The 14332-nt window shown below is 41.5% G+C and overlaps 1 protein-coding gene across 2 annotated transcripts in view; it reads right to left on the reverse strand.

Moving 5' to 3' along the window:
* Positions 1–14332, reverse strand: part of maml2 (mastermind like transcriptional coactivator 2) — a 199336-nt gene that overhangs the window by 42104 nt on the left and 142900 nt on the right. For both annotated transcript variants that reach the window (XM_003219310.4, XM_016992675.2), the window contains one exon: positions 12278–13732. In XM_003219310.4, the coding sequence (XP_003219358.2) occupies positions 12278–13732 (1455 nt within the window). The remainder of the gene's footprint in view (positions 1–12277; positions 13733–14332) is intronic.

Here is a 14332-nt window from a genome sequence, read left to right on the forward strand (position 1 = left end):
AAGGCAACCAGGGGTTCATCTACACTGTAAAATTAATTTAGTTTGACACCACCTTAACTGCCATGGCTCAATGCTATGGAAAGTACTCTAAGAAAAAATGGGTTCCTAAGGGTTTAATTGATAAGTACCCACTGATTGAATAATAACAATGTATTAGAGATCATTAAATGCTGTATTATGTACAATAAATGAATATAAATGTCAGATAAGTGGTTACAAATCACAATCAAACTGTTGCATTCACAGTATGATGAATGGTAGTTGCATTCACAATGTAGTAAACTTTCTTGTTTATTTTTGTGATTCTTCGTAAAGGATGTGTAGAACCCGGGCTGGGCTGTGGCGCAGCTGGCTAGTAACCAGCTGCAATAAATCACTACTGACCGAGAGGTCATGAGTTCAAAGCCCGGGTCGGGTTAAGCCCCCGACCATTAAATAGCCCGGCTTGCTGTTGACCTATGCAGTCCCGAAAGACAGTTGCATCTGTCAAGTAGGGAAATTTAGGTACGCTTTATGCGGGAGGCTAATTTAACCAATTTACAACATCACAAAACTGCCAGCAAAACACGAGGAAAGGAATGAGGAAGTACAGCCACTAGTGGACAGTGAAGCAACAGCTCCCCCTGTGGCCGGAATCGTGAAGCTGGAAAAAAATGTTAAATGCCTCTGTGTCTGTCTATATATGCTGTTTGTCTGTTGGCACTGAATGTTTGCCATATATGTGTTCATTGTAATCTGCCCTGAGTCCCCTTCGGGGTGAGAAGGGTGGAATATAAATACTGTAAATAAATAAATAAAACCCTGATCCACAACAAGTTTCGGCTACATATAGTCTTTGTCTGGTGGTATGGTCTGCAAGTATTGGGTAACATTAATACAATTGAGTCCCTTCAGGTAAGAAAGGCAGGGTAGAAGTGTTGTAAATAAATAATAAATAAATAAATTGTACAAAATATTTTCAATGCTATGGAATCCTGGGTGTTGTAAATTGGTGTGGCACCAGCACTCCTTGACAGAGAAGGCTAAAGGTTATCCAGGAATAGTACCAGAGTCCCTTGAGCTTCCTTTAAAGTAGATGGGCTCAGCATTGGTTGTTATGAATTTCAACTTCTTGTAAGTATGTTCTTGCTTATGTTTTAAAACTGCTGACACTACCAAGTTCATATCCTACAGTAAGGAAACTTTACATCACTACATGATATTAAGAATAGCAGAAAGAATGATGATGATATTTATATATACTCTATTTTCTTCTCGTGAGACACCCAGATAGTGCATTTTGGAGGTCCAGATAAGGATCTGAACCCCCGGTAGCACAGTGGGTTAAACCACTGAGCTGCTGAACTTGCTGATCGAAAGGTTGATGGTTCAAATCCTGGGATCAAGGTGAGCTCCAGCTGTTAGCCCCAGTTTCTGCTAACCTAACAGTTCGAAACATGCAAATGTGAGTTGATCAATAGGTACTGCTCCAGTGGGAAGGTAAAGCGCTCCATGCAGTCATACCTCCACGTGACCTTGGAAGTGACTAAGGACAACACCGACTCTTTGGCTTAGAAATGGAGATGAGCACCAACCCCCAGAGTTGGACATGACTAGACTTAATGTCTAACTGGATTTTTCTCATTCAAATTCCATGACACTGGGAACCTTTTGATCAGGGGTTCCCAAACTGAGGTCTATGGGCCAGATGTGGTCCTCCAAGGTCAATTACCCAGTCCCTGCCCTAAACTTTAGACTTAGGATTGTCTTTCCTAAGTCTGAAATGACTTGAAGGCACACAACAACAATCCTAATTAATTTGACTATCTTATCAGCCAAAAGCAGGTAAGTTTATGTTGGTTAAAATTGTCCTTAATTTTAAATATGTATTGTTCTGTCATTTTTTTGTACTACAAATAAGATATGTGCAGTGTGCATAGGAATTCATTCATGTTTTTTTCAAACTATAGTCCGGCCCCACAACAGTCTGGAGGTTTGTGAACTGGCCCTCTGCTTAAAAAGTTGGATGAGCCCTGCTTTAAATAGAGCTTGTTTCTTTTAAAATAACCTCAATTTTGGTGTTAGGAAGAGGGGAGTGTGCAGAGTCATGAAATTTGCTCTCGTATTCTCACGATTCTGCATTTTGGTACGTGTCCTTCATGACACTCACTCCAGACTCCTGTGGCTCCATCAGCAGTTCTTGAGATCGCTGTCCATTAATAGTACTTAATGCTCCCTGCTTGTGTGGTATACAAGATTAACACATTTCTAATTTTATGGTGTAGCCCGAATATTTTCTCACACAGAGGAGCCATTCATTACTCACTCAAGGAGTCTTGACAAAGAAGGTGATTGATGGATATATATGGGTTTCTTTAGTGCTCCTGTTCTTAATGGAGTAATTCTGGGTTAAACCTCCCTCCCTCCCTCAACACAGAGGCATAATTGACAAAGTATATCATTTACTCCGTTCTAGAGAGGTGTCTCAAACTGGGCCAACTAGTCTAGGGGCCATGACCCAAATCTAGGTCCTGCCTTCAACCCTATGCTTGCTCGCCATTAGACTACTGCTGCACAAATGCTTTGTTGGAAATACTTAGTTGAGTTGCTGTGAGTTTTCCAGGCTGTATGGTCATGTTCCAGAAGCATTCTCTCCTGATGTTTCACCCACATCTGTGGCAGGCATCCTCAGAGGTTGTGAGGTCTGTTGGAAACTAGGCAAGTAGTCCACTTTAACAACCACCTTGTCAGACTACACAGAGAAGCCACTGAAATTCACAAGCATGTGGACAATTTCAACAGAAAAGAGGAAAGCATGAAAATGAACAAAATCTGGCCACCAGTATTTAAACTCTAAAATCAGGTCAGGAAATAAAGTACAACACTCAGAAGACAGGGGAATTGCAGACAAGGAACAATCAGGGCCAATTAACACCCCCTTACAAAGGATTCCCCCAGGCAGGAAGCAGCCAGAATTTGAAGCTGCAAAGCTATTCAATGCTAAGCAAGGTGGCCAATTGCAACATTCACACCTGCCTCCAACAGACAAGAGTTCTTTCTCCCACCCTGGACCTTCCACAGATATATAAACCCCACTTGCCTCATTTCCTACACACCTCACAACCTCTGAGAATAACTGCCATAGATGTAGGTGAAATGTCAGGAGAGAATGCTTCTGGAACATGGCCATACAGCCCGGAAAACTCACAGCAGCCCAGGGATTTCAGCCATGAAAGCCTTTGACAATACATATACAGTGTTGTCTGCCTGCTTTCTCCCTTCTCCAGCTCTGAGAAGACCTACCTTACAACATCTCCATGGCAATGTTCTGGTGTCAAACTACATTAATTCTACAGTGTAGATGTACTCTCAGAGGGGGTGAACTTTCTAGTTGACAGTAGTAGCTATCAAAGTCCACATTAGAGGCTTTAATACACGGAAAAGCTATTTCACAGGTATCCCTGCAAACCTCTATTTCTATTGTTTTTTACTCAAAGCTGAAAGTTTTCTTTAAAAGTTTGTCAATGCAAAGATTTTGAAAGAAAGCCAAAACAATTAATTCATACTTTTCTATAAACCGCATAACTCGTAAAAAGAATATTGCGGAATATTATGCAACCCCCAACGCCGAGGAGACTGATGTCTGTTTCAATGTCTGGGCTTTATCTGCAAGCCGCTACTGGCATTTATAAAACAATGCAAGGATTAACAAGAATCAAAGTGACTCACACAGTCTGGGACAATATCGTGTAAAGGTTTTCCTGGAACAAATTATATTGGGGCAGGGGTGTAGGTGTGTCTATGGGGAGACAAAATGAGGGCATTGTTCTTCAAATAAGAATCCAATTTGGCCCCCTAAAATGATTATTCCCCCTTCAATCCCCAAATCTCTTTCACCACAGCAATGTACAATTTCAGTGGAATATTTAGAAATAAGAGTTTAAGCACTCAAAAAAAAAATAGGCAGGAAATTTTATCAAGGGGATGTTGCAAACAGCAAATTAAGAAGTTCTAGATGTCAACAGATTTTAATACCTCACACTTTGCAATGCTAAAAATTAGGAAGCTGAACGAAAATTCCATTTTAGGGCAGGACTCTTCTTTTTGCCCTTCTTTACACAGGATTGCACTGGAAAAGTGTTCAGAAAGCGAGTGTGACGGAACAGACAGCATTAGGTGAACTTGCATCCATTGGGTCAAATCTCTCCAACCCCAGAGTCATTTAGGAGAGCATGTTGGGTTAAGGCTGTGGTGTCTGTTGGGGGAAAGGCTGATTGTTTGCGCAAACTGAGTGGAGGCTTGCTTGAGGGCTCATTAGGATTCTGTTGTGTGCTTGTGAACTTGTATCTGTTGGAGTGAGGCAGAGTGAGCCTCCGGTGGCGCAGTGGGTTAAACCCTTGGGCCGACAGGATTGATGACTTGAAGGTTGGGTTGCTGACCTGAAGGTTGTTGGTTCGAATCAAACCGGGGGAGAGCGTGGATGAGCTCCCTCTATCAGCTCCAGCTCCATGCGGGGACACGAGAGAAGCCTCCCACAAGGATGATAAAACATCAAACATCCGGGTGTCCCCTGGGCAACGTCCTTGCAGACGGCCAATTCTCTCACACCAGAAGCGACTTGCAGTTTCTCAAGTCACTCCTGACACACACAAAAAATGTGTGAACTGAGTGAATGCTTGCTTGAGGGCTTGCTAGTTTGTGTTCTAGTGAGCTTGTGTCTGTTGGAACAAGGCTGATTGTGTGAAATAGTGGAGGTTTGCTTAAGGTGGTGGTTCTCATCCTGTGGGTCCTCAGGTGCTTGACCTATAACCCCCAGAAATCCCAGCCAGTTTACCAACTGTTAGGCTTTCTGAGAGTTGAAGGCCAACACATCTGGAGACCCACAGGTTGAGAACCACTGGTTGAAGGGCTTAGTGTGAATTGAGAGGAGGGCTTGCTTGAGGGCTCGTTAGGGTTCTCTTGTGTTCTGGTGAACTTGTGTCTGTTGTTGGGTTAAGACTGATGGTGTGAACTGAGTAGAAATTTGCTTGAGCTTTTGTTAGGGTTCTCTTGTGTTCTGGTGTGCTTGTGTCTGTTGAGTTAAGGCTGATTGTGCGAGCTGAGTGGAGGCTTGCTTGCTTCTCCCAAGAAACTAAGCAGTCTTCTTCCAATTTTCTAGTTTTGCCCCAAAGGCAGAAGGCAAAAAATAGCTAATGGACACAGAACACTTGTGGGAAACAGAGAAACAACCCTCTTACTTTTAGAAAACAGTAGCTGAAAAGTTGTGTCCCAAAGTGGGTTTGGAGATTTTAGAGCAGGAAAATTATAGAGAAATAAAATACAGTTTATTCATTTATGGAAACCTACAAATTGCAGGCAGCTACAACTGCTTTTCACAAACAGTACACTTATGTTTCCTTGATTTAACTGAGTCTCTCTGGCAACGCTTATTAAGAAAACACGCTGCTAATAAGCATTCATGGCAGAGAAATAATTTTCTATAAAAGTGTTTAAGAAGTCAGGGAACAAGCTTGCATGTCAGCCTGCTCCTGAATCTCATTTTCTTTAGCAGTGAGACATGGTACCAGTCAGGGAGAATGAGAAACCATCATTATGTGCATATATGTATACACTTTACTCACGAATTAGTTGTCAGAAGAGCCCTGAAAACTCCGCTGGACTGGCCACGTTGTCTGAATGCCCGATCACTGTCTCCCAAATCAGTTACTATACTCCCAACTCAAGAATGGAAAATGGAATGTTGGTGGACAGAAAAAGAGATTTATAGATGGGCTTAAAGCTAACCTTAAAAACTGTGGCATAGACACTGAGAACTGGGAAGCCCTGGCCCTTGAGTGCTCTAATTGGAGGTCAGCTGTTACCAGCAGTGTTGTGGAATTTGAAGAGGCACGAATGGAGGGCAAAAGGGAGAAACGTACCAAGAGGAAGGCGCATCAAGTCAACTCTGACCGGGACCACCTCCCACCTGGAAACTGATATCCTCAGTGTGGAAGAACATGCGGGGCAAGAATAGGGCTCCACAGTCACCTATGTACCCACCGCCAAGACACTATACTTGGAAGGCCATCATCCTCGGACAACGAGGGATTACCTAAGTAAGTAAAGCAAGGGAGATTTTAGGGTTGATTGCTCTATTGTTCTTTATAGCAATCCACTATCAGGATACTAGCCTTAGCTTGTGGAATTTGTAACCTTTTATATAAGCTTCATTTTATGCTGCAAATGCAACATTACCATAGTGACAACAGTAAGTCAAAGGTTCTTCTAAGGTGAGGACTGTGGTGGCATCGGCAGCTAGGAGACAATACTCTCCTTGTTCCATCTCCTCTATTTATTCTTCTCAAAATGCTGAGACCAAACAGGAAAAGCTGAGCCAATGCTACAGAGTACAGACAGCTTGACTTTTTAACGGTCCCTCTTGCCAATAAGTAATATTTGAACAGGGTTTATTTTAGGGAGGCAGTGTTCACACAACAATGATGATAGATCTGGCAACACTCTTTTCAGCAGCCTGATAGGAACAAATTAGTTCAAGAAAATGGTGCTCTCCATTCCCTAAGCATGGTCCTGATTCAATGTCAAAGAACACAGGAGGAACACTAAAGGGTAAACACTGAAAGATGTTTTTGTTTAGATGACAACTCCAAGAATTCTTCAACCAACCTGTCTAATAACCATGCCAGTTGGGGCATTTCGGCAATTTCAAAAAGCAATAGCCAGAATTTTCTAACACGGTCTATATTAAGTAACTAAGGTAAAGGTAAAGGTTTCCCCTGACGTTAAGTCCAGTCATGTCTGACTCTGGGGGTTGGTGCTCATCTCCATTTCTAAGCCGAAGAGCTGGCGTTGTCTGTAGACACCTCCAAGGTCATGTGGCCGGCATGACTGCATGGAGCGCCATTACCTTCCCGCCAGAGCGGTACCTATTGATCTACTCACATTGGCATGTTTTTGAAGTGCTAGGTTGGCAGAAGCTGGAGCTAACAGCGGTCGCTCCCACCGCTCCCGGGGTTTGAACCTGGGACCTTTCGGTCTGTAAGTTCAGCAGCTCAGTGCTTTAACACACTTCACCACCGGGGCTCCTTTAAGTAACTAAACATACTCTTAAATACACGGCAGAGGTCTAAGAAACTCTGTTAATAAATTGTGAAGGTGTGTACATGGATACTGGCAAGAATGTCCTGATACACGTCAGTCTCGTTGTACATTGGTCTTGTGCACTAGTTACTTACTGGCTTCCTGATGCCATTAAAAGCATGGCAGCTCCCTTGCTAAATACCAACATTGAGAAACTACTCCATTTTATTTCCTGCAGATGCAAGTTTCTCACTGAGTTCCAGCCAATGTTTCCAAGCTCTGGGTAGGACATCGATTCCCAAATGTTTGTGTGGCCACTGTTCTGTTCCCTACTGGGAGGCAATTTTGTCACATTGGCTTTCTTCCATCTTTCTTAGTAGAAACCCTGGGGGTCCTTCGGAGTGGGCATGAATGCTGTTTTCAGCAATCTCTTGCTGCAAACTTAACAACACAAGAAAATCAGGACTTGTCCAGCTTCCAAAACGATGAGATGTTCCCATTATCATTCCTAGTGCTGACAGATTGCCTGGAGATTGCTATTGTGTCTGGAAAAAAAATGTTAAAACTAATTTTGTCTGCTGTGGCACTTTGGGGCTATGTTCAGTTTTTAAAAAAATCATACATATAACAGAAGGAAACTGGTAATGGTTGTGTGGAGGAACACTAAATAGATCTATTACCAGACATATCCCAGATATTTTCCCCTTTTTAAAGGAATGGACCAAATTCTGGAATGTGATGGTTCAGCTCCATTGCAATGTAACTAAGCTGATTTCCAAAGTAGGCCCTTCAATATACACCAGACATACACACCTCAAGCTAGACTATCCTTACTTTAAAACTAAAACAACAATAACAAGTCCTTTCATCTGGAGACTTTACATAATCTCCTTGTGAGTTAAACAAACTCAGTCTAGCATCACACCAACTGGTAATAAATAACACAGAGTGTTTTTTGCTATGCTCTGGCTTCTGCCAAGAAAGGGGGAGGCTTCAAGGCCTCAGGAGCTTATATAATTAACTAACAGTGTTTTTTTTTAATACACTCAAATTTTGTAATATCTATCTGCACAAGGGATGAATTTCTTCTTGAAGCAATTTCACTGAGTAATTTTAGCATTTATCCTCCTGCTGTAAGAAAGTCTTCGGAAACCAGTTTTGAAAGACTCTTCAGAATTTGGGACTAGTTCTGAACAAAATTATCATGAGAAATAGCATTTTGTATACAGGAAATAATATGCCTACATATAAATATTATTTTCTGCATAGGAAATTCTAATTGGGAGATTGCATGGATTGAGCAACATTTGTATTCAGCAAGAGGCTGCTGTTATTTCACTGCGTAGATGAGCCAGCAAAGTGACCACTGTGTATCAGGACTAATGCACAATGGAAGTAATGTTCATCAGGATCAATGCATAAAGGGACTGATGCCCATTGGTAAAGCCCAGTGGGGTTTGGATCACTCTTCCCCATGTCCCATTGTGCATCTTCTCCATTTGTGAACAGGGTTCCTTTCTATATAACTAACTATTTGTAAACTTATACAACACAGACTGTGTCCAAATTCCAATCTGTATTTTCTGTGCAAATCACCAACATGTAATTTTTGCAGAGAATAAATCCACAATTACAGTACTTTTTCCCAGTAGACAGTCTGTTCAAAATAACATATAGAATTTCCACATATAAAAACTATTTTCTGCACAGCACATGCTTTTTCCTATACAGAAAAAATATGTACGAAACAACTGCCGTGCTTCTCAGAAAATAAGACATCCCCTGAAAATAAGACCTAGTAGAGGTTTTTCTGTATTGCCAAATATAAGACACTCCCTGAAAATAAGACCTAGCACATCTGGGATCAAAAATTAATATAAGATATTGTCTTATTTTCGGGGAAACATGAAATCACAGAATCAATCTCTACAGCAGCACTTATTTATGTATTTACTGCATTTCTACACTGCTTTTCTCACCCCTGGGAGGACTCAAGGCAGTTTCCAACATAATATAGTAGAGTCTCGCTTATCCAACATTCTGTATTATCCAATGCAGTCTGCCTTTTAGTAGTCAGTGTTTTTGTAGTCAATGTTTTTAATACATTGCGATGTTTTGATGCTAAATTTGTAAATATAGTAATTACTACATAACATTACTGTGTATTGAACTGCTTTTTCTGACAACTTGTTCTAAAATATGATGTTTTGGTGCTTAATTTGTAAAATCATAATGTAATTTGAAGTTTAATATGTTCCTTAATTCCTCCTTATTATCCAACATTTACACTTATCCAACGTTCTGCCGGCCCTTTAAGTTGGATGAGCGAAACTCTGCTGTAATGGCAAAATGCAATGCCAAACACACATGTGAAAACCAAAGCATAATATCCAAACAATAACATATCACTATAAATTAAAAACCATCAACCATATTAAAACACAAGACATAAACAAACATTTAAACATTAAAACATAGAATTTTTATTGTGTTTTAGCGTATTGTCTATTGCTTGTTGTTTATACTGTTTTAATTGTTTTTAATTTGCCTTTTGTTTTGTATTGTTATATTGTGTGTTGAGGCCTTGGCCTTTGTAAGCCGCATCGAGTCCTTCGGGAGATGCTAGCGGGGTACAAATAAAGTTTAATAATAAATAATAATAATTTAAACTTAGTATAAACATTAAAATCACATAATCCAAAATTGTTATCCGAAGCCATTACAATTGTCAATTGCACATACAGTAGAGTCTCACTTATCCAAGCCTCGCTTATCCAAGCTTCTGGATTATCCAAGCCATTTTTGTAGTCAATGTTTTCAATATATCGTGATATTTTGGTGGTAAATTCGTAAATACAGTAATTACAACATAACATTACTGCGTAGTGAACAATTTTTTCTGTCAAATTTGTTGTATAACATGATGTTTTGGTGCTTAATTTGTAAAATCATAACCTAATTTGATGTTTAATAGGCTTTTCCTTAATCCCTCCTTATTATCCAAGATATTTGCTTATCCAAGGTTCTGCCGGCCCGTTTAGCTTGGATAAGTGAGACTCTACTGTATTCCTTATTCATTTCTTGCACTGCATCACTTTACTGACCAAAGACTTGGTCCCATAGCCATGTCTTTGCTTTCTTTCTGAAGGGCAAGAGGGAGGGTGCTGATCTAATTTCACTAATTTCCAAATCTGAGGGGCCACCACTGAGAAGGCCCTGCCTCTTGTTTCCACCAGCTGCGCATGCGAAGAAGGTGGGACTGAGAGCAGGGCCTCCCCAGAAGATCTTAACCTCCGAGGTGGTTCATAGAGGGAGATGCGTTCGAACAGGTAAGCTGGGCCGGAACCGTTTAGGGCTTTATAGACTAAAGCCAACACTTTGAATTGTGATGGTAGTGGACTGGCAGCCAGTACAGCTGACATAACATTTATTATGTCAGTAACATACATTACATCAGTGGAGCTAATGTAACATAAAATATATTCTTGGAAATACATTTTCTCAAAAATATTTTAAAGTCGTTTTAAATTGTTAGTTTTCTTCATTTGCAGATTTGATTGCTCACTGATTTGGCTAATATGATGTCTCTAGGAATTTTTAGGTCTTCCACTGCAAACTAAATCTACATACTTATACTGAAAATTATGTTACACAACAATCTTTTATGGCAAAGGCCAATAACAGTTGGACGGTTGTATGTTCCCTAACTTTTGCCTTATGACCTCTAAAATGAAGCTTCATGTCTTTTTATCAAAACCAGTCACTGAAGATGCCAAGCAGACAGCTGTTGCAATACTGTGCCGTCACAGGCTCTTGAGGCTAACGCAGGCATGGGCAAACTTTGGCCCTCCAGATGTTTTGGACTTCAACTCCTACAATTCCTAACAGCCAAACACCAATTGATATGATTATCTTTCACCAGGAGTTACCATTCTACATTGCCATATAATCCAGAATATCAAAGCAGATGATCCAAATGATCTGCTTTGAACTGGAATATATGGCAATTTAGACTCATATAATCCAGTTCAAATCAGATAATCTGGATTTTATCTGATAGTGTAGAAGGAGCCTGAGTCACATTGACAGATCAAGAAATTCCTTGGACTTCGGCTCTAAGAATCATTAATGATTGGTCAAGGCAGCTGAGGCTTCTGAAAGTTGAAGTTCAAAACATCTGGAGGCCTACAGTTTGAGAATCAATAAGCTACAGCAGTGGTTCTCAACCTTTTGGTCCCCAGATGTTTTGGCCTTCAATTCCCAGAAATCCCAACAACTGGTAAACTGGCTGAGATTTCTGGGAGTTGTAGGTCAAAACATCTGGGGACCCACAGGTTGAGAACCACTGAGCTACAGGAATGGAGCTAAGCAATTCTACACCAATCTGCCCCTTCCATCATCCAATAAACAGATGTGTTAGGGTTGCTGTGTTGGTTAAAATGTGGGTTTTGGAGGATGGGGGAGGAGAAATGCCGTAATTCCTCCTGATGGAACTTTATATATTTTCTCGATCCAGGATTTGCTAGTTCAGTCTGGCAACTCTATGTGCAAGTGTACTGTCAAGGAGCGGATATCCACAGCTTCTACAGCGGGATTAGTAGGAAGGGCCACAAACACAGCAGGGCTGCCTACCAAATTTGAAAAAAGGGACAACATGCACTCATATAACCAGAATCTAGAACTATAGCACAGCCCCCATAACCGTTGGAGATACATTCCCAGATTTTTCATGGATACACAAAACTATGAATAGTGAATCTTTTAAAATGATACCATGGTGTCACACTGGAGGACCTGAAAATGCCTGGGTCCAGAGGGCATATTTTGTCAGATGTGGATAAATGAAACCACAGATACCTCTCCTGCACATAAAAGGGGGGGGGGAGTATACAGGGGGTTGATCTAAATTATCGTAAACAGAGCTTCTCAGTCTGCTTTTCCAAATGTTTCAGAGATTTATCAGTGGTCTCAATCGTTTAGTCCTGTAAGTTGTACACTACACAGATAAAGTTTTTTTTTAAATTTGACTGTCATGACTCCTCCCTATGAGATCTTGAGTTTTGCAGTTCTAACCACCTCAACAAATTACACATCCCACAGGATGGAGCCATAACAGTTCAAGTAGCATCAGCCAACTACAGTTGAATAGTACAGGTAACACTTCATCAATCAACAAATTATCATTACCTAAAATATTCTGTACTAGGGAAAAAAACCTTACCAGTTGGTGCTGTGTTGGAACAGGATACTGCTGTCTTGACAGGGGCTGATTCTGCAGCATTTTCTGGAGCATAATTTTTTGCTGCAAAGCTAAGGAAACATTTGGTGGTCTTTGAAGAGGCTGGGTAGATTGTTGCTGCTGTTGTGTTGATTGTTGCTGCTGTGTCTGCGGCTGGACAGCTACTGAGTTAGGCTGTTGTTGTTGCTGCTGCTGCTGTGCATAGTGCAGAATCGAAGGCTTGTTTTGGGAGCTCAAAACGGAAGGCATTTGCTGGCTTGGTTGTTCAGAGTTGAAGTGAAACAAAGGCTTGATGTTGTTCTGAGGCTCCTCCAGCGGCAACTGACTGTTGCTGATATAACCTCTGCTGAGGTCCTGAGTCTTTCGCTGCATCATGGTGTTGACAGAGCCTCCCTGGGATAGGGCATTTGCCCGGTAGATGTAGTTATTCATTCCTTTTGGCAGATTCCCATTTGCAGGTACTCCCGAGTTCTGCGGGTTGAACTGCTGCTGATGAAAAGGAGGGTTGGCCATTTTTTCCTGGACAAACGATCCAGGGGGAGGCTCTGCAGGTGACAAAGTGGGCCAGGAGGACGGTTGACCCTGCTGGCATTGCTGGATCATGGCATGTTGTTGACGGTTGGCTGCTATTTGTTTCAACTGCTGGGCATGGGAGACTTCCTGCCAGCTGCCCATTGGTCGGTTGGGAATTGATGGTGCTTGAGATGGAGTGGTTTGAGTCTGAGGCACTGAAGGAATTGGAGATGAGGTGGACATAGCAGCAGTTGACATGGTGAAAGGGGGACCCGTAGAGGAAGGCCTCATTTGGGGTGACCCAGCTGAAGCCTGGTTCATCGTGGGTGAATATTCTTGCTTGATCACCATCTTATCCATCTGCAATGATGTAGATCTGGCAGGGGGAGTTCTCGGGATCTGCTGCCCGAGGTCAATGTTAAATGGCTCATCTTGCTTGATGGTGGCATTTATCATATTTTCAAGTTCAAGATCACTCATGGGTGGCACAGAAATATTCGTCAGCTCATTGAATAGTTCCTGAAGTTCTGGGTCCATCAGCTGTTCTCCCATGTCTTCTCCGTATCTGTTAGGAAAAGGATGGCCCTGGGACGCTTGATTATCTGAGTGTTTGCTGCAAGAGTAGGTCTCTCCTGGTTCTTTCTTTACCTCCTTTAGTGTCAAGTTAAACATCCCATTGGCATTTGAGTGGGTACTGTTTGTTGGACTGTTGACCCTCTGAGAACCTTGGCCAACTGTCAAGGCTCCTAACACCGAGGGGTTCTGGCAATTGTTACCACAGTGTCCATGTCCTGCAGAAAGGTTATTGTCCCCAACACGGACCCTCTTAATGTCAAGGAAGGCGTTGTCAGCAATGCCATTTGATCTTTTATTGTTGGCTGGCGAGAGATTCACCACCAGCTTTCTCTTCAAAGAACCTTGGAGCTGGAACAAACAGAAGAAAACTTTTAGCAGGTATTCAAAAATATCATTATAATTAATTCTTATTTGAATGTGGTGGCTATAAAATTGGTGCTGAAATTAAAAGCTTGAACACAGTGGCAGATAAACACACAAGCTAAATTACAAAGACATAAATTAGAATCACATTTTGGAAGTTTATGATATGAAGCTTCTTAAACTTGACATATTTAAGGCCTCCACAGAACTCATTCTGGCCCTGAACGAAGGTTTATCCATGGTGGATATTATAACAACCTCTTCTATCAATGGTTCACAACAAAGGGAACGATGAAGTTATCTATAAGAGCCTTATATTGAACTGTCTTCTACCTCAACCTTTGACCATCTGGAAACCTAAACAAAGCTTCTACATCAGTGGTTCTCAACCTGAGGGTCCCCAGGTGTTTTGGCCTAAAACTCCCAGAAATCCCAGCCAGTTTACCAGCCGTTAGGATTGCTGGGAGTTGAAGGTCAAAACATCTGGGGACCCACAGGTTGAGAACCACTGTTCTACATGGAAATGTATGCTGTCAAGTTTTCAAAACATTGGGTTGTTGTATGTCTTTCGGGCTGTGTGGCCAT

Source organism: Anolis carolinensis, chromosome 3 (assembly GCF_035594765.1).
Source record: "Anolis carolinensis isolate JA03-04 chromosome 3, rAnoCar3.1.pri, whole genome shotgun sequence".
In the NCBI taxonomy this organism is placed as follows: Eukaryota; Metazoa; Chordata; class Lepidosauria; order Squamata; family Dactyloidae; genus Anolis; species Anolis carolinensis.